We start from the raw sequence: 21,394 nt of genomic DNA, 5'->3' as shown, positions 1-21,394 counted from the left end.
AATACCACTTAGAAGAGCAACATATACATTTGTTACCCAGGAAGTACAGATACTTGCAACTATACAACAGGATAAAAAAAATAATAATAGTAAAAATATCCAACCATGCAATAAAAGTAGAATAAACATATCAGAAGTAGAGGGTGCTTTGTGCATTGACCCAGGGGATAGGCATCCTCATTAGTGCTTCTGAAGTGCTCCACTTTCCCTAATTTGAATCATTGAACTGGAACTCTCCACCATATATGTGTTGTTGGCATCTTTAGAGCATTTTCATGGAGTTATCTGCCAAATACTCTGGCCTCCTGTAAGGTACAGACCACACAGGACGTTTATGCTTCAGTTTTGGTTAAGTGAAATTCTGGCATTTTACCAGACTGTTATTTGTACCAATTAACAGGTATGCATTTGTGCATCGCACCCTTGGAGGCAACATGCAGGCATTAGCTGTAAACTTAGATCAGCTATTTACCCCAAATATGGTCACTTTTGGTTCAACTGAATAAAACGTATAAAACGTTTCATACACACTGAATTCTTAGCGTGAGGTTTACTTTGGAGAGGGCTTTAGTGTCTCTGTTTTACTGCTGTGCGTTTTATCAGTCCAAGCCTGTGTTTTCAGAATACACAGTCTATATTCCCATAAGATCTTAAGTCATGCGTTATCTTGTGTCACAATTTGGCCTCGAGAGAGATTAAGGTCTCCATAAAACAGATTTAAATAAGGAGCTCTTCCACGCCACTGGAGAACTTCTTTTTTTTTTTAAAGCAGATCAGGTGAAACCTCAGGAGGCATTCAAAATAGCAGACTGACATTATACATGTTGAGCTTCCTTCATCCCCGTTTGCCCCTCCTTCATCCCCGTTTGCCCCAACAGTCACCTTAAGGTCCTTTTATCCTGCCTCTTGATATATATATATTTTTTTTTAAATCCAATCAGTCAAGTGACTCTGAAAATGATTTAAGTTCTTAAATCTGCATTAGGTCTGCTGATCTGACATCTGGCTTGTGTTGTGTCATCTAACTCAATTTTATATAGTCTTGTTTTTTATTATTTTTATGAACGTTGTGACTGATGCCTTGAGGACTTGTACAGCAGACGATCTTATCTGGATTTTCAGCTGGTAGGGAGCATGTTTGGACTGTGAGGCCAGAGCACGCAGTGTCTTTTCCAAAAATTCAACATGTTATAATATAAAACAACTGCTCTGCAATGATGTCCATTACTAGCAGGAACAAAAGATTTACCAACAAGATAGCAGTGGATAGTGGAGCCAACCACAGCTGTCAGACTAGGCACTATTGCATTCTGCAAATTCACCTTTAAAAAGTAAAGGCCCTAGAGAATGTTTTTTTTCTATCACTTAAAAGTGTTTCAGATCTATGATTAACACAAGAGCTGTCACTGATTATTATATTCAACACATAACATATATTTAAAATGACACAGAAGACATTTTTCCCAGGTAAGGGGATCAGGCCTCCTTGTGTGACTCCTAACTACACTCATTTTTTGGGGTTGGACACCCACACCCCAGGTCACCCCTTTAGCCTGTAAGCAAATGTGAAAATTTTTAAGCGAATGCCTGTGGTTTAGCTGTGCTCGGGGCAATGAGCTGCGTCGGGATGTGGATTGCTTTAACTATGAGGCTTGTATTTATCGTTCATTTATTTTTTTAACTGGTCATTCCTGCCAACCTGTTAGGAAAGATTATCACAGTATTTATGCCATACAACTAAACATTTATTTAAACCTAATTTAGGTCACAAGCAATTCATCTGCTAAGACCCTAGAAATATGGACAGGAGTTATACCACAGACAATGGTAGGAGGACGGTTTTATCTTCATTTGGGAATTTTTTAGCAACCCTATGAAAAATCCTCAGGACTGTAATATACTCACACAAGTGAAGAATTTTTTATTATCTGCTGCTCTACTCAAACATGGTAATACAGTAGGCTATCAGTTGGCCAGAGTGAAAAATGTACTTGTCAAATAAGGCAAAAAGGACTTGTTGCTTTTACTGTATATAAATCAATCGTGCTTGTGTGTGGTAACCCTCCAGACTCTGAATGAGCCAAGAATAACCCTAAAGGTTTGTTTCAGTTTAGTGAAAGATCACAGCATGGATTAAACTAAGAACTTTGTTATGGTTAGAACCTGCTTTGTCATAGCTGCAATATTAAACACAGATAAGGTTATGAAAAAGGCTTAATAATAAATTTAAAACAGGCAACGAACAAGCCATCAGGTGTTTCAGCCAAATGTTTTCTTGACCCGACTTTTCAACACAATATAAAAAGCCCCCGCTCCCCCACATAAACAAAGAGAGATGCATCACCTTACAACCATACGAGGAGAAAGAATTCAGAGTCTGCATGTTTTTCCTTTTTGTTTTTTAATCGTCACTTGGCAGTTTCAACATTAATCCATCACTTACAAGCAGGTAAAGCCTGCATTGAGGCTTTAACCGTTGAGGGGAAAAGACGGGCACTTCACCTTTGCCGTGATCCATTTACACCCAGCATTACAAGAACCTGACTGGCCATAGTGCGTAACGAAAAGAGTTGAGAAGTTGGGGCACTGCAAACACTTTGGCCCTTCGAGTTGAATTACATTAATTACATCAAAAGGAAGAAAATGATGCATCAAAAGGACTCCTAAATCAGGCAAAAACGTTATGTGTTTTGGTGATACTTTGATTACTTTGGCTGCGGCTTGCCTCTTGACTTCAGTGATTAGTCTGGATGAGTGGTTATCGCTTCAGGACCGATCCCAGTTTTTTTAAGACAGCTTGAGTGCAGTTTTCAATTAAGTGCTAACACATGACATTATTAGTGTGAACACACTGGAATCAGGCCAAACATTTGCCTGGCTTAAGATGCGGAAGAAAAACCTGTCCCATCATGTTCCACCTTGAGCCACTATGAGACAGAGAGAAGAGTTTAGATAGAAAAGCATGAGGATTTGTTTTATTCCATAAACAGAGAGGGAATGACAACCAGCAAGAGAAATTCTTTTTAACAGCAGTAGCACTTGATGGCGTTTTGGAAGAGTATGGGCGAGAAAGAGGAGAAATAGCCGAGGAGTTTGGCGTGTGTTGGTGTGTCAGAGCAGAATAAGTCGAGATTAAAGAAGAAAAAAAAAGCTTCCACAGCTTCATACATTTATTCTTTAAAAAAACCCAAAAAAAACAAACATTTAAAGCTACTGATGGAAGCTTTGGTGATAAAATGGCATCCACCTAAAGTCTAGCTTCAACCAGAGGCGAGTCGTTCAACGCTCGCTAGTTAGCAGAAGCTACTGTTAAGGGTACCGTTTTCAAACGTCAGCATCACCAAATGGATTGCCAGATGCAACTTGTGAATTAATGTCTTTAGCATTTCATTTACAGGCTGAGGGGAAGAAAAATGTCTCTGTATCCCTGAATCACTGAGCTATTGTCCAGCCTAAAACCAAACACAGCACCTAGAGTGCAACATGGTTCAAGTGCTCCCACCCACCAAACACCAACACCATTCTGGCCACACCTCTTCCTCTTTCTTCTCTTCTTCCCCAGACTTGCAGGGGAGCTCAATAGCGATAGTGGTCCGGTTTGAAGGGCCCCTCGGTGGGCAGGCCCAGGTACTTGGCCTGCTTTTCTGTCAGCTTGGTAAGCTTCACTCCCAGTTTATCCAGGTGGGCAGCTGCCACCTCCTCATCCAGCTACAGGCACACAAAGAAAGAATAAATGAGCAAAAACATGTTAAATAAAGATTCCAGTTATTTTTCTTTTCTGCTTATTCAGTTTTGGGGGTTTTCCTTCATGCTTTAATGTCTGCCTGAAAATATTAACAAGCAGAAAAGAGATAATTTGTTTGCAGTGGTTATTTAGTCCCAGAGGTAATTTTTGGTCATATCTTAAGATATAATAAATTACTGAATAAAGGTATATAAAATTGCTTTTCACTCAAAAAAAAATTCTGTTTGAAAATCAATGTGTATACACATCTAAAGAAATTTGACTTAAGAAAAAAAAAAAAAAAAAAGAGTCTAGTTTAAGTAAATATCTGACATTTCCTATTCATGTCCAACAAAGTGCAAAACAGATACAATGCAAGTGCTGCATAAGCATAAGCAGTATTATCACAGTGTATGTTCTAACCTTCTTAGGCAGAAAGTAGACTCCCAGAGGGTACTTTGCAGTGTTTGTCCACAACTCAATCTGAGCCAGCACCTACAGTAGAGAACTTGGATTTAATAAAGACTACAAAACAATTATAATGTTATCACTTTGTTTCAAAGTTCCAAATGGTAATAGAATTCTAGTGTTACAGATGAAAGTTTACAGCATACATAATAATTTTTCTCTAGCATCGCTGACTCAGCCTGAGTACCTGATTGGTGAAGGAGTTGCTCATGACAAATGATGGGTGTCCCATGGCACAGCCCAGGTTAACCAGCCTGCCCTCTGCCAGGACAATGACGTGACGACCGTTCTTCAAACGATAGCGATCAACCTGAGGAGTCGCAGGAGAATCAGCAGCTGTGCAGGGACAGTTTAGACATAGCAGGAGACATCTGCTCATCCTTTGTGTTGTGTAACATCTCCCTGTCCTCGCTTAGGCTTTACCTGAATATTTAGCCAGCTCCTACAACTACACATGTATCAGGGTGATTAAAAAAAATGACAGCTGCAGTACATCTTATGTTAAGATGTTGGTGGGAATAACTCTGAGTCCCCAATGTGTTTTAGAGTCTCAGTGTAAACCACCACCAGTTTCTCTCTGCCACCTTATGACACAGCTGCAACACCAACAGTTGGACTGTAACGCCTCAAGGGGCAGTAAAAAAAAAAAAACTAACTCATATTGGGGTTTTTTTTGTTTGTTTGTTTTTGTGCTTGTTTTCCATGTGGAGAACTATTTCGGCCACCCCCTCATGACTAACACACAAAACAACAGAATACAGAACACTTCAACATTCACCAACATCCTATTAACAATAATGCCATCTTAATATACATTTTAGTATATACTCTATAACCAAAAACACAGAATTCTCTAGAATCTTTAAGTAGATGTCATTGTTCTTACCTGAGGCTTGACATTGATCTTCTCAGCAGCATTTTTGTTGAGCCAGCTGACATCAATCTCACAGTCAAAGTGTCCAATATTACAAACAATGGAGTCATCTTTCATTTTCTCAAAGTGGCTGAAGGTAAACACATTAACTTATAAGCCACTTTTTAAATGTGTAAGAAAACTCAAAAACAATTAAACAGTTTGAAAGACATGAGAGTTGGTCAAACATACTGTCCCATGATTATGTCTTCACAGCCAGTGGTGGTGACAAAGATGTTTCCTTCCTTACAGGCCTCATCCATGGTTGTAACCTCATAACCTGCAAGACAGAGGAGAAAAGCACTGTTTCAATTACAGAAACCTGTTTAAAAAATAAATTTTATACATGTATACATACACACACACACGTGTGTGTGTGTGTGTGTGTGTGTGTGTGTGTGTGTGTGTGTGTGTGTGTGTGTGTATATACATACATACATACACACACACACACGTGTGTATATATACATACATACACACACACACGTGTGTATATATACATACATACACACACACACACACACACACGTGTGTGTGTATATATACATACATACACACATACATACACACACACACGTGTGTGTGTATATATACACATACATACATACATACATACATACATACAGTGGGGCAAAAAAGTATTTAGTCAGCCACCGATTGTGCAAGTTCCCCCACTTAAAATGATGACAGAGGTCAGTAATTTGCACCAGAGGTACACTTCAACTGTGAGAGACAGAATGTGAAAAAAAAAATCCATGAATTCACATGGTAGGATTTGTAAAGAATTTATTCGTAAATCAGGGTGGAAAATAAGTATTTGGTCACCTCAAACAAGGAAAATCCCTGGCTCTCACAGACCTGTAACGTCTTCTGTAAGAAGCTTTTCTGTCCCCCACTCGTTACCTGTATGAATGGCACCTGTTTGACCTCATCATCTGTATAAAAGACACCTGTCCACAGCCTCAACCAGTCAGACTCCAAACTCCGCCATGGCCAAGACCAAAGAGCTTTCGAAGGACACCAGGAAAAGAATTGTAGACCTGCACCAGACTGGGAAGAGTGAATCTACAATAGGCAAGCAGCTTGGTGTGAAAAAATCAACTGTGGGAGCAATCATCAGAAAATGGAAGACATACAAGACCACTGATAATCTCCCTCGATCTGGGGCTCCACGCAAGATCTCATCCCGTGGGGTCAAAATGATCATGAGAACGGTGAGCAAAGATCCCAGAACCACACGGGGGGGACCTGGTGAATGACCTGCAGAGAGCTGGGACCAAAGTAACAAAGGTCACCATCAGTAACACACTACAACGGCAGGGAATCAAATCCCGCAGTGCCAGACGTGTTCCACTGCTGAAGCCAGTGCATGTCCAGGCCCGTCTGAAGTTTGCCAGAGAGCACATGGATGATACAGCAGAGGATTGGGAGAATGTCATGTGGTCAGATGAAACCAAAGTAGAACTTTTTGGTATAAACTCAACTCGTCGTGTTTGGAGGAAGAAGAATACTGAGTTGCATCCCAAGAACACCATACCTACTGTGAAGCATGGGGGTGGAAACATCATGCTATGGGGCTGTTTTTCTGCCAAGGGGACAGGACGACTGATCCGTGTTAAGGACAGAATGAATGGGGCCAAGTATCGTGAGATTTTGAGCCAAAACCTCCTTCCATCAGTGAGAACTTTGAAGATGAAATGAGGCTGGGTCTTCCAACATGACAATGATCCAAAACACACCGCCCAGGCAACAAAGGAGTGGCTCCGTAAGAAGCATTTGAAAGTCCTGGAGTGGCCTAGCCAGTCTCCAGACCTCAACCCCATAGAAAATCTGTGGCGGGAGTTGAAAGTCCGTGTTGCTCGGCGACAGCCCCAAAACATCACTGCTCTTGAGAAGATCTGCATGGAGGAATGGGCCAAAATACCAGCTACTGTGTGTGCAAACCTGGTAAAGACCTATAGTAAACGTTTGACCTCTGTTATTGCCAACAAAGGTTATGTTACAAAGTATTGAGTTGTATTTTTGTTATTGACCAAATACTTATTTTCCACCCTGATTTACGAATAAATTCTTTACAAATCCTACCATGTGAATTCATGGATTTTTTTTTTCACATTCTGTCTCTCACAGTTGAAGTGTACCTCTGGTGCAAATTACTGACCTCTGTCATCATTTTAAGTGGGGGAACTTGCACAATCGGTGGCTGACTAAATACTTTTTTGCCCCACTGTACATACACACACATGTGTGTGTGTGTTTGTGTGTGTATACATAACTGCTAAGTTACTGAGGGCTTTTTTTAAAATTTTATTTATTTTAAAAGGAAACATATATAATATGCAAGTTTCCCAACAGGTTAAAAATAATTGCTACCATTATTTAAGTACTGCACAGTTTAGTCATCCTCATCTACCTTCCATAGCAGCCTGAAGGGCATTGATGGGGTCAATCTCAGTGACGATGACACGAGCGCCGAATCCTCGCAGAGCCTGGACACAGCCTTTACCCACATCACCGTAACCTGCCACCACTGCAACTTTACCAGCAATCATCACATCTGTGGCTCGCTTGATACCATCGATCAGACTCTCCCTGCAGCCGTACAGGTTGTCGAACTTACTCTGTGGGTGGGAAACAATGTTATTACATGGAATGAAGAGGCTGTTCCAGACTGAAATGAGGCAGAAGAATACAAGCTGACAGGCTGGTGTTATTAACTCAAAATCTAGTTCAAACTGATTCAATTAGCCATATCATCACTGTATACAAAGTAATTCACCTCATAAACAGATAATATTTTACAACTACTCCATTATCTTCAAATCTATAGGATGGAGAAAAATAGATCACCAGATAAATATTCACAAGGTCACACATTTTACAGACTAATTCAATCAGGCATATTTATAAACTACTTAACATATTTATATTTCCATGAATGAATAAGTCCACTAGAAAGGATGTTTATATTTTTATACATGATAGGCTGGAGATTAAAAAGCTCAGGATTGCTCACCTTGGTGACAGAGTCATTGACGTTGATGGCAGGGATCTTCAGTTCGCCCTTTTTCAACATCTTGTACAGGTTGTGGACACCTGTAGTGGTCTCCTCCGACACGCCACGGATACCTAGAAATACAAAATTGCTTAAAAACCTGGAACTTTATATAAACTTTGACTGTGACGAATAAATCATGAACACAACTGGTCATGCACTACACTTATTATAGATGTTTTCAAGCTACAAAAGAACAGTAACAAATAATGTACATAATAACTAAACTCTCAGTGGTTTGGTGTACCCTGTACATAGTTTATAGATTTTTTTTGAGAATTTTGGCCATAACCATAAGCAACTGCTGGCTATCACTGAGAAATTAAGGACACTGCATGGTTATACAAAAACAATACAATCAGTCAGAAGGGATTCACACTTTGAAAGAACATTAGTTTCATTATTTCTAATGAACCTAATGCCGTTTTAAAACAAGATCTGAAACTAGTGAAAGATACCATAAACTCCTCTTGAAAGGTCATATATCAAGTGACCAGTAGTCTTTTTTGCATCTTCAAATCCCACCAGCAGGAATGAAAGACATATTTTCCTTTATGTTTTACCATAGAAGTGCAGGATTTTTTACTGTGGTGAAAAATGAACACACAATGAAAAAAATGTTCACAAACAACAAATAGGACATTATTGGGACTTTGAGGGTAAAAGTACCTCTCTTACTTCTTTAGTTGTAAAGCCACTATTATTCTGTATATACATGACAGCTGGATTTTAACAGGATGTTTGGTCATGCAGTACACCTTTGTGTGAAACTGTCGGTGGGAATAACTCTGAGTTTCCAATGTGTTTTAGAGTCTCAATGTAAACTACCACCAGTCTCTCTCTGCCACCTTATGACACAGCTGCTACCACTAACAGTTGGGCTGCAACACCTCAAGGGGCAGTAAACTACATGCATTAAAGTGGAAAAAGAGCTTGAGCCCCCACCCCCCCTTCCCGTTTTAGCATTTTTCCACTACGCTTAAGATAATGGATCATTGACTGGAAACAAGTCTTGCACAATACCAAGAGCAAAACTATTGTTATACCATGAGCAAACAAGTCCAAGAGAGTTCTACATGAAGAACTTAAGAGCTTGGAAAACTTGCATGAAAAATAAGAATGCTTAAAAAAAAACAAAAAGACATCAGTGTTCATATTATTAAAATAATGTGTTGCAGCTGCTGTATGCAGTGGCCAAAAGCTCAAAGAAAGATTGATTCATGCAAGATTTCTTAAGAATAATAATAGAAGCTTCATTTTACACTGTGAGTGTAGGTGTATAAAACCAACCTGCCAGCAATTTAGGGTACTTTGTGTGGACCAGGTTGGTGAGGTCTCCTCCATCATCCAGGATCATGTTGAGGGGCTGACCATCTTTGAAGTACAGGGTCTGTTCAATGCACCACACATACTCCTCATCTGTCTCACCCTTCCAGGCATATACTACAGATGGACAGAGATATATTTAGTAACATGCTTTATTTCTAAAATTCAGGTGTGTATATTAAAAAGTCCTGACAATTTTGTCATTTATTTAAAACATATTCATGGTGCTTTTGAAATATCTTAAGAGCATGTACTTCCTCCTAACTGTCACTTCCAAGATTTAAAAAAAAAATTAAGAATGCTTGCAGAAAATGAGTCAGTTCTGAGACTAATTATGCAATTCATTTTTCAACTTGTCAGTGTGTGTTACCTGGAATGCCAGCCTTGGCGATGGCAGCAGCAGCGTGATCCTGAGTGGAGAAAATGTTACAGCTCGACCACTGAACCTGAGGAGGAAGAGTGTGGGTCAGTTTAGGCACAAAAAATGAAGCTACAATCACACACACTAAACAGGAAATCACCACAATCTATGAAATAAATATTTACATGAACCCAGGTAACCTAGCTGTTGATGAACCTTTGTGCTAATTGATTTTATAAACAACGTGTAAAGTGACATGTTAATAAATAACAGCTTGCTGGCTTTGAGTGCATTTAACTGGTTTTCTGGCAGGATTCTTATTTGGACAGAAATGTGTAGATAACGGAAACCAAAGTCCAACTAAAGCAAGCTACAGCACACTGTGTACTCAACTGTCGGTGGGAATAACCCTGAGTCCCCAATGTGTTTTAGAGTCTCAGTGTAAACTACCACCAGTCTCTCTCTGCCACCTTATGACACAGCTGCAACACTAACAGTTGGGCTGCAACGCCTCAAGGGGCAGTAAATCAGTCACAATGGCATGCAATGACACCTGGTGAGAAAATCATTCAGCACATCTAGATAAACTTTAGCAGCATTCGTTGATTTTTAACTTGAGATTTTCCAATCATCACAGTCACCCTTTCATAATGTAACATTACATAATAAATCAGGGTAGGTTTTTTGTGCACATAAAACATGATTTTTCCTGAAGTCAAGTTGTTAGAAATAAACCTTAAGGCTATTACCTTATGGACAAATGTCACTCAATGCTGCCATCTACAGTTCATTACACGTACTAACAGTTTTAAATATGCAAAGTTGACTGTAAGTCAAGTCACCACCAATACAGACAAAGTAAAACCAATTCAGGGAAGAAGGAAAAAAAAGGGGGGGAGGGGAGATTGTTATTTGTTCTCTGCTAGGTCTCAGGGTGCAGGTTCTTGCAGGACAAGACCAGTTGTGGTCAGAGAGATAAAACCAACATGATAACAAGATACCACGGCCTTGAGGCACACAGAGGGGGAGAAAAGCCAGACTCCAGATAGGTTGTACCAATAAATGAATCAATTAATGTGTCCTCTACTGTAGTTGTGTGAAGGGTCTGCACAGTCTTATCGAAAAACAACAGAAAGGATTTTGACAGATCTATATGCATCAACTTTAAAGGGACCTACAGTTTGTTCTCAAAAAGACATTACTATGTCGAAATGCATAAAGTAAGAGGGCATATGTGCCCTTGCAGAATGTAGGCGAAGTTACTGGAAGCTCTCTTGATAAATAAATACTAAAAGGCAGCTTTTAAATGTCACCTCAGCTCCGAGAGCAGTGAGGGTCTCGATGAGAACGGCAGTCTGCAGGGTCATGTGGAGGCAGCCGGCGATACGGGCTCCCTTTAGAGGTTTGGACTGACCGTACATCTCCCTCATCTTCATGAGGCCAGGCATCTCGTTCTCTGCCATGTCAATGGCCTTACGTCCCCATTCAGCCAGGCTGATGTCAGCTAGAAAAGAGAACGCAGGTTGTCAAAAGGAGTACAAAGATAAAACTGATTAATGCAATAAGCTTGTTCTCTGGTCTGGCATTCTCAGGTGGATGTTTTTTTTTGTCAGGTAAAGCCTCATATATGCATTAGACTTGGTCTGTTTATTCAAGTCCAAAAGTTTAAAACTTGAGTGTTTTTCTTGAAGCAAAACACCTGTTAACATAAATAAATAAAAAATAAAAGACAGTCATAGCACTCATACATTATTTGTCTGGAGTGTTCCATTTTTCAAAAACAACTAGTTTGGGGGGGGGGGGGGGGGGGAGTTTAAATGCCTAAAACCACATCATCAGGTGTGGTTTTGCAAATCAGCAACTCTTTTGTGTTTTAAAATGCAGTTCTACAAGTCTCAAAAAGGCAAATCTAATAGTTTTAATTGTACTGTCCAAAATACCAGCAACATTGTGTGCAAGTTTAGCACCCTGTGCATACCCAGTTTCGTCTGCACAGATTTCTTATATAAAATTGTATAATCTTCTCTTTTCTAATAATCTTGTTGTAGGTGGAAAATTCACATGACCACAGCTGTGACATAACAGATTTGCACTTTTGGAGGTTTGTCTCTACATTCCCTTCTTTCATTTTCATAACAGCTGCTGTTGCACAAGTTGGCCACACTGAGGAAATAAAATCATGTCATGAACGGCATGCAATAGGGAAGTGTGATTATCCTTTTCAAATTGGAATGAGCCAAGTAAGCCAGATCTTTACAGAGAGCAAGTAAATCTACAAAAAGTCTGTTTGTTCTTGATCCTGTTTCTTTGTTAGTACTTCAGCCTCATGTTGCTTTGTATGAAGTGCACTTTCAGAACAACCATGTGCCTATATTAATATCAAACCATTCCTACAAAGAGTAGAATGTGTCATGTCATGTACATTACATGTAAAATGAATATCATTTCTGAATACTCAATGCATAAATATTAGGATTCAACAATGAGGTTATTCAAAAGTGTAGCAGTTCCTACACAGAATCTGATACTTGTCTTTGCCACAGACAACAGTAAATTAAATCTTTGGCTTTTGGAGGTTTTTTTATTATTATTTGTTGCTTTTACCATTAAGAAAGCAACTAAATTGTTAAGTGTGTAAAATGTGTGAGGGACAACAACAATGATGGCCAAGTGACATTAAAATTAAGTTCACTGATTTGTTTTCCCTACAATGCCATCTGCATATTTGAAACCTACCACTAGTTAAGACCTTATTTATACACCTAATTTTTCTTGCTTTTTTGTATTTAGACTTAAATACACAGCAAAAATTCCAGATCTATAAATACATTTTCTGACCACTGTCATAATAATTTAATAACATAAGGCAGCACTACCAGCCTTGCTCTCAGAAACATGCTGCTTTGGCTTGTTACTGTAATCATAGCTGCCGACCCACTACAATAGCCTTCTGGTTAGGGCTGTGCAATAAATCATATTTTAACTTCAAATATAAACAATACATTAATTTTGAATGCTACAACAGAAAAACTAGTTTTGCAACAATTCGTTGTTTCAACTATGAATACACCTTTTTACTTGACAATGGCTTCCCCATAAAGGTCATGAATCTATTTTTTCTGTTTAGTTATAATTAGTAGTTCAAGGAAATAAATTAAAACGTGCATTTCTTCTTTCATAAGTTTATTAAATTTACCATTTCTCCAAACTTAATGTAAGTTTGTAAAATAATTGTTATTTATATACAATTACTGACCGACTGTGGTTATGATTTTTTTTGTAATCAAGCAGCACTTGGGAAGGCAGTGTACAATACAAAAGACAGTACTGATTAAATGTTTGTAGTTAACTACTGATTAACCATTTGTAATTGTACTTGTAGTAAATGAGTGTTATTGCATATATTATTATATCACAAATTAACAGATTCGGCTATTGTGTTAAAACTCTTGACCCTTGGATTGCATGCGGACTTCGTCTCATGCCTATCAAATAGCGGGACATTGCCTAACAGCTTCTGTTTCTAGTCAGCTGCAGAATATCATCCACGACAGGTGTGGTTCACATTTGGTGCATTTCAATAGACCAATTGTCCATTTTCATGGCAGACATGGAAGCACAGTTCAAATTTATTAACAGCTCATTTATAGCAAATTGTGACTGAGAACCACGTCTAATTCGGGAACAAAACTATCAAAACAAACAAACAAACAAAAAACCTGTATTCCAATAGAGTGGCCTGACATCAACATTAGCAAACACCACGTGGAGTGCTTCCGTTACTAGTTTGCAAGTCGCATTCAGTGCAGCATTGTCTATGCCTGTTCTTGTCACTCACGCAGAAACTGGCGGTGAAGCGCAAGTCATCACGGGAGGTGCAGTTTACAAACACAGCTCGAGCCAAGGGTTCTTAGCGACTCCGGTTCCACTGATAGACTACAACTCCCAGAGGCTTTGGGTGAGCTTTCTGTTCACGGAGCAGCCCATGCCCGATGCAAGTATGGCTGTTACATGTCGATTCATTCTCAGAAATGAATCAAAGTATGCTTTATTCGCTTACCGGGAAAAGGAAATCTAAAAGTTTACTACTAAAATGACTAAGAAACACCAACAAATTAACTGGACAGCTTGCTAAACTGCGGTAATAACATAACACGTTTCACCACATGCTAGCAAGTTAGCAGTAATAGAGTCCAGAAAGCCCTGCAAAGTCTGGGATAAGTAAAAAATTAGTCTTAGGCATATAAAACATTTATTTCGGCATACGGTTGGCTTCTATACTAAATTAAACGCCTATGGGAACCGTTACCCAACCTGCAAACTTAACGCATTACTAGCTAACTAACCGCGAACGTGCTTAGCTTAACTTGATATACAAGTACGGCAGAAACAATAAACATTGACACTGACCAACTTTGTAGGGGACTTTCCCAGACATGGTTGTTTTGTGGTGTTACGTTCCGGTAAGGTTGAGAGAAGCGGCAGCCTGGCCGACGGACAGAGGCAGAGAGGGAGGGACGAAAACATGATGGCTCGGTTTTTATCGTCGAAGCCTCATCCAGGCGAGTTCACTCGACAGGGCGACTAGAACGCGCTTCTCTTTTGAACTCCGATTGGTTGCAGCAGCTCCCGCCCCACGCGTAAACGACTTGATTGGGTAACGGGTGATGTGGGACGTCCAGTCAATCGTGAAATGAGGTCTTCTTGAGGCGAGAAGTTTGAGTGTGTAAGCAAGTTCAGGCTGGACTCTGTCGGTGATTTCCTGGTTTCTAGATAAGTGACACTGTAAACTACTTTATTCGTGTAATGCCAACTGCGAAAGTTGAATAACATTTTGAACACAGGCAGATGCTTCACGGTTATTCCTACACATACTGCGGTATTCTTCCTATATAGCAACTTCAATAGGGTCATCTTGTAAGTTTTTCCTTTGTTAATAAATATGTTTTTTTTTAATAATATAATTTTTGTATTGGGTCAATTTAAGGCTGCATTAACAGCTGAACTCAGTCTCCAAGAACTATGAATTTATGCTTAAGTGGGAAAACAAAGTTGTAGGTTTTTTGGAGGCAAACATATACTATATCGTGGAAGGCCACATAAAATCACAGAGCAGGAAGCTGAGGCGCATAGTGCGCAGAGGTCACCAGCTATCTGCAGACTTAATGCAGTCCTCCAAACTTCATGTGGCCTTCAAATTGAAGAGCAGTGCATGGAGAGCTTTGTGGAATGGGTCTCTATGAGTGAGTGGCTGCATCCAAGCCTTACATCACCAAGCACAATGCAAACCATTGGATGCAGTGGTATAGAGCATGCCACCACTGAGACGTGTTCTCTGTAGTGACAAATCATGCTTCTCCGTTCAGAAATCCAATGGATGAGTCTGGGTTTGGTGGTCGCCGGGAGAACTTGTCTGCTTTGTGCCAAGTCTAAAATTTGGTGGAGGTGGGATTATGATGTGTGGTTGTTTTTCAGGAGTTGGTCTCTGCCTCTTAGTTCCAGTGAAAGGAACTCATAATGCTTCAGCATACAAAGACATTTTCATGCTCCCAACTTTGTGGAAACATGTTGAAACAAGAAGGGGTCATCCCTGTTTCAACATGACTGCACACCAATGCATAAAGCAAGGTCTATAAAGACATAAAGAGCAACTTTGGTGTGGAAGAACTTGACTGGCCTTCACAGACTCCTGACCTGATAAAACCACCTTTGGAATGAATTAGAGCTGTGAACCACACCTTCTGATCCATCTAAATTCACAAATGTACTTTTGTAAGAATGGTCAAAAATCCCTGAAAATACACTCCTAAACCCTGTGGAAAGACTTTCCAGAAGAGTTGAAACTCTCATGGCTGCAAAGAGTGAGGCGACATTGTATTAAACCCTATGGGTTAAGAATGGGATGTCAATCAAGTTCGTACGAGTGTTAAGGCAGGTAAGTGAATACTTTTGGCAGTGTAGTGTATTTATCCCACAGGTTTTTCAACTTTTTGGTTTATTCACACAATATTTTATAATATTTAATAATTTTAAATAATATTAAAAAATGTAATATGGTTAGGTAAAAGTTGTGTCTTTTAAATGTTTTACTAATGAGATCAAGTGGTCAGTAGGATCATATGTATGCTTTGGTTCCTAAACTTTGACTGGCTTTCAAATCCAGCGTAGTCCTGACGTCTTTGTTGACATTTAAACCCTGCACGCTATGAAAATGTGTGAGATGTTTCCTTTATTCAGTTAATTACACTTTAATTTGAAAATATGTTACTTTCATTGTATCTTGTTGTTCAGGGTCTATCTTTTTTTAAAAACAATATTTTTATTAATTTTAATTTTCACAAACAACCCTTAATTACATAATATAATATGGTGTACAGTTCACAGCAATAAAAACAAAACAAAAACAAGCAAACTGAACACAGAACACCAGTTCAGATCCATACTAACAATACCTGGGGTCCCAGTAATAATATACAGCATGAGAACTCAATAAAATCCTTGTAGTGAGACATCAGGTCCCACATAGTTCAAGTACGGTTCTCACACCATAAAGAATTGGTCTGTTTTTGAGTGTAATATACATGTAAGATATTCCAGTGGCACTAGATCAAACACTACTCTTTGCCAGCCTTTAACAGTTGGTACTTTTTCATTAATGCACTGCAGTAGAAGATTGTTCCTCACCGCATAGGTGAGAATACAATACAACCTATTATTATTCTTGGAGCGCTTGGGAAGCCCAGTATGAGAGACACTGGGTCCATCTACAATTCAAAACCCAAAATCTTCTCTATTTCAGACAACACACCAGACCAGTACCCTTGCAGTTTCAAACATGACCAAAAGCAGTGAGTTCTGTCTAAGGTCTACCTTTTTACTCATAATACCTATTACTTGCCTACATTTCTAAAGCTTTCATGATTATATAGCATTTATGTAATTATTTGTCTTTATGTGCCAACATGATTCATATTTCCAAAAACTGATGTTTACAGTAAATTTACAAAATACACACACACAGATAGTTTCGTCTCAGTGAAACAATCTGTCAGGTCAGTGGAGCCACCCAGTGTATTACAGCCTGTAGACTGGATTACCCAGTTAAAGCAAGTTCATACAACCACTCCCAGACAAAACCAGGAGTCAAAAGTGTTTAACCACTTCAATTGCCAAATGCTGCATGTCAGAGAAAACGGAAACTGCCCGTTAAAAGTAGGGACTCTAGTATAGGCTTTCAGACAGTGTCATCAAGTAGGCACTGATAGTCACGCACTCGGTTATTAACAGGAAAAAGGCCATAGCTGTTCAATCACAGATTGTGCATGGTTCACTAGAGGATATTTGCACAACCGGAGCTGGAGAAGCAGTAATGGAGGACAAACAACTGAGCCATCTTTGTATTGTGAGGAAAACAAATTCCAATAGTGCAGATTAGACCTGATTAAGCAGCATTTTGCTTACGCGTGCAGAGAATTTGACTGCAGTTTAAAGGTATGTTAGAGTGTGCTGGATTCATACTATACAATATTTGTTTATGATAAGATTTGTCAGTTTAATGTTGTGAGAGCCATACATTTTTGTTCTGACTTGGCAGTGACGTGACAGTATGCACTGGTCTCTAAGCAAGGACCTAAACACCTTCTGTAGCTGATACTATAGTTTTGTTTTGTTCTGGTAACATTTAGTGCATGTCTACAGTCCTGTATAATTTGTTCATGTCATGATATAGGATGTCTGGGATCTCTTGGTATTTGCCTAATGTATAAAACCTTCTTTAAAGAACTATTTAGGTGAATAATTTTCTTCTGTTTTGCACTTTCTTCCTGTGATACATCCAGATATTATAGATGATTCATTTTGCATTTTGAGGCCTGTATAGTAGACACAGACATATATAATATAAGGTGACTAGATAACTGGCATATAAAAATACCAGTTGATTTCATTAGCTTGTGACTAGATGAGTGGCTTAAAAGCTCAAAGAACATGGCTGAGGTTTAATCTTCTAACAGATAACCTTGTGAAAGGAGGCCAACAGCTGTCACCCGTATTGTGGGTTGTGTCCAGATACAATCCGATCCCGTTATCAATGGATATCTCATATTTTCAGTAGCAGTACTGCGCCATTAAATATAGAATAACAGGTGCAAGCATTATAACCCTGGATGTTTTATCTGTTGTTTTGGTGATTCACTAGAGAAAACTGTAACATTTAACATAACAAACTTTTGTTTTTTTCAAGTTTCATATCACAAAGTGTGATAATTTATAACATATCAAAAATCTCAGTTTTACCAACATTTTGATACCATGCTCATTTTCTATCCCCAATTCCTTCTGTGTCCTTTTGCATCATTTTGCAGTGTAAAGTTCAATTCAATTTACTTTTATTTATACAGTGCCAAATCGCAATAACAGCTGCCTCAAGGTGCTTTATATTGTAAGGTAGACCCTACAATAATACAACAGAGATAATCCCAACAATCACAGGACCCCCTATGAGCAAGCGCTTTGGCGACAGTGGGAAGGAAAAACTCTCTTTTAACAGGAAGAAACCTCATGCAGAACCAGGCTCAGTGAGCAGTGGCCATCTTCAAATCAAATCAAATAAAATCACTTTGTTGTCACATCACATGTTCTGGTACACTGGTACAGCGCATGTGAGTGAAATTCTTGTGTGCACGCTACACAAGCAACAGAGGTGTGCAAAATACAAGAAACATAAGGAAAAAACCAAATATAAGAGCAGGACTGCGACCGGGTGGGGAGAGGGGAGGAAGACATGACAAAAGACATCCTGTGGAAGAGAGCCAGAGATGAACAATAACTAATGATTAAACGCAGAGAGGTGTATAAACACATAGTGAGTGGAAAAAGTGACTGTAGAAGAAATAGTCAATGCATCATGGGAATCCCCCAGCAGCCTAGACCTACTGCAGCATAACTAAGGGAAGATTCAAGGTTACCTGATCCAGCTTTAGCAAAATGGAAAGTTTTAAGCCTAATCTTAAAAGTATAGACAGTGTTTGTCTGCCGAATCCAAACTGGAAGCTGGTTCCACAGAAGAGGGGCATGAAAGCTGAAGGCTCTGCCTTCAGTTCTACTTTAAACAACTCTAGGAAGCATGAGTAAGCCTGCAGTCTGAGAGCAAAGTGCTCCAATGGGTGATGCAGTACTATTAGGTCATTATATAGATGGAGCCTGAATATTCACTTTGTATGTTATGAGCAGGATTTTGAATTCAATTCTGGATTTAACAGGGAGCCACTGAAGAAAGTGCAAATGAAAGAAAGCAGTCATACATATTTGTTTAATGTGCGCATTGAAGGAAACATCCTGGTCAAAAACGACTCCAAGATTCCTCACAGGTAATGGTAATGCCATCCAGAGTAAGCATCTGGCTAGATTTTTAGGACTACATACAATAATCTTAGTTTTATCTGAATTTAGAAGCAGACGGGTTGTTGGTGCTTCTCACTGTCACCCAGCCGTCCTGTGTTCCCGGTGGAGAGCTAACGGTGCCTGCGCTACCTTTGGCTGCAGCGTTTATAAGGGCCTTGCTAGCTACGGGTTTTTCGAGGGTGCAAAGCCAAGTCTCCAATTCAGTGACCCTGGCCTCCAAAGCTGCAAATAGACTATATTTATTACAAGTACATTTGTTCCTAAAGGGGGCTGAGCAGTAACTAAACATCTGACACAAAGACCAGGAAAGTGCAGCAGGGACAGGTGAAGAGGCCATGCTGTTAGCGAGTCACAAAAGAAACAGTGAGTGAACACTGTGAATATAATTACTGAGTAGGGATGGGTACCGGTGTCCGGTGCCATCATGGCACCGGTTCTGACATAAACGGTAGTAACCAGACCGAAAAGCAGCGCACATTTCGGTGCTTTATTTCGGTGCTTTTTTTTCCTAAGCTGTGATACACTTTAGATTCTAGCCAATCATTTTACATTTCCGAGGATAGTAGGCGGGGCCAGGTGCGTACGTTCTGTTAGAGCAGAGCTACAGATTAAAATGCCCAAGACGAAGCGGTCAAAAGTCTGGCTGTACTTCACAGCAAAATATGCAAACTCAGCAGCCAAGTGCTTTAAGCTGATACTGTGACACTGTCAAAGGAGGTAACACCTCAAATCCGATGAAACACCTGGCGACATAGCGGTTTTTTTTAAAGCCGAGAAATGCGCCGTATTTGATAGCTTGCTGCAAGACCTCACACCGAGCACATCTACTGCGCGTGTGGTGCCTGTTAACGGACCCGGAGCCCTGCTAGTGTAGCAGAAATGATGACGGATATTGATGGCAGCAGCAGCCGTTCTTCTCTGCGTGAGTAGCTTAATGTTGTTCGTGTGTAATTTACGTTGAGTAGGCTAACCACGTTATTACATTAATGCATGTAAGGTGAACTAGCAAACATCATCATAGCTACATGCGGCTGTCTTCTTGTTTGATGGCAGATACTCCCTTCACCCTGGCCAAAAAGGCTAAAATGACCAAAGAAAAAGTGGAAAACAGTTAAACATGAGAGGTTTTTGGACAAAGTTTGTGTTTTTTCCATTGTTTAAGCACTGCTTCCAGCCAAGAGTGATACCATATATGCCCCATAGCTGCAGAAAAGGCTAACATTGTTATCTTTTTACAAAAAAACAGCTAAACATGAGAGGTTTTTGGACCAATTTTGTGTTCTCCATTCTTTAAGCACCGGTTTGAGCACCGTTTAAGCACCGGCACCGTTTCAAAAGTACCGGTTTGGCACCGGTATCGGATAAAACCTAAACGATACCCATCCCTATTACTGAGTGACTCAACAGAGAGTATGAGTATAAAGCAAGTGAAGATTACACTATGAAATAAGACATTATCTAGAAGTTTTTAATTGGCTACGCTGACAACCTACACAAAAACAGAACGGAAGGTGACACTCTTTCACAGAGAGAGTCAACATAAGTGATATATTTTTATACTTAATAATTTGGAGCCCTCGGTGCAAATTGCTAACATGCAAGTTGCATTTAGGCTCAGGAGTTGATCCCAAATACATCTGTTGCATGCATCTGTGCAAAGGTTTACCTGCATGGTAACTAAAAAGTTAAATATGATTAACACAACATAAATACACTGAAATGGAGTAGAAGGCAGGCAGTGTGCTGTGATACATGTACCTCAAACTGTTAATGTACTCATTGTTACTGCAGTGAGTCAGATAAAATGAACAACTTTTGAGGGAAGGCAGGGTCTCCACAGGTTTTAAACATTACAAAACTGGACAGGTTGAAAGATGAAGGGGAAAAATAGAATGGTGACATAAACTCCAGATGTTTGCTGCCTGAGAAATATATTAAAGGTAAACTAATTCCAATACAGCAGTGCAGACACATTGAGTCTCAACTTTATTAAGATAAAATGTATGTAACCTCCCACATAAACAACAGTCATGTCTGTGACATGGAAATTTTTCAATGTCCAACCGTATTTAACAGCCAAGCTGAGCTAAGATGGCTACAGGTCACATTGTGGTTCTGATATTTGAGGTAAACAGAAAAAAAAAT

At 39.5% G+C, this 21,394-nt stretch overlaps 1 protein-coding gene and 3 non-coding genes across 4 annotated transcripts; all 4 read right to left on the bottom strand.

Annotated features, from left to right (window-relative positions):
* Positions 1–2,384: 2,384 nt before the first annotated feature.
* On the bottom strand, positions 2,385–14,417 carry ahcy (adenosylhomocysteinase). The gene is made up of 11 exons (XM_085159867.1): positions 14,258–14,417; positions 11,161–11,351; positions 9,857–9,932; positions 9,451–9,603; positions 8,122–8,234; positions 7,519–7,726; positions 5,298–5,385; positions 5,079–5,196; positions 4,380–4,502; positions 4,148–4,219; positions 2,385–3,708 (listed from the first exon to the last, which is right to left on the bottom strand). Exons 1-11 carry the CDS (start codon positions 14,283–14,285, stop codon positions 3,577–3,579), a joined length of 1,302 nt encoding a protein of 433 aa, XP_085015993.1. The 5' UTR covers positions 14,286–14,417; the 3' UTR covers positions 2,385–3,576.
* On the bottom strand, positions 4,698–4,830 carry LOC146518177 (small nucleolar RNA SNORA17). Its single transcript, XR_014874327.1, has one exon. It is a non-coding gene; the product is annotated as a small nucleolar RNA SNORA17 (small nucleolar RNA).
* Positions 8,930–9,063, bottom strand: LOC146518176 (small nucleolar RNA SNORA17). The gene has a single exon (XR_014874329.1). It is a non-coding gene; the product is annotated as a small nucleolar RNA SNORA17 (small nucleolar RNA).
* Positions 10,239–10,371, bottom strand: LOC146518175 (small nucleolar RNA SNORA17). The gene has a single exon (XR_014874328.1). It is a non-coding gene; the product is annotated as a small nucleolar RNA SNORA17 (small nucleolar RNA).
* Positions 14,418–21,394: the final 6,977 nt, after the last annotated feature.

This window comes from Neolamprologus multifasciatus, chromosome 5 (genome assembly GCF_963576455.1).
Source record: "Neolamprologus multifasciatus chromosome 5, fNeoMul1.2, whole genome shotgun sequence".
NCBI lineage: Eukaryota > Metazoa > Chordata > Actinopteri > Cichliformes > Cichlidae > Neolamprologus > Neolamprologus multifasciatus.
This window is presented reverse-complemented; position numbering and strand designations above follow the sequence as displayed.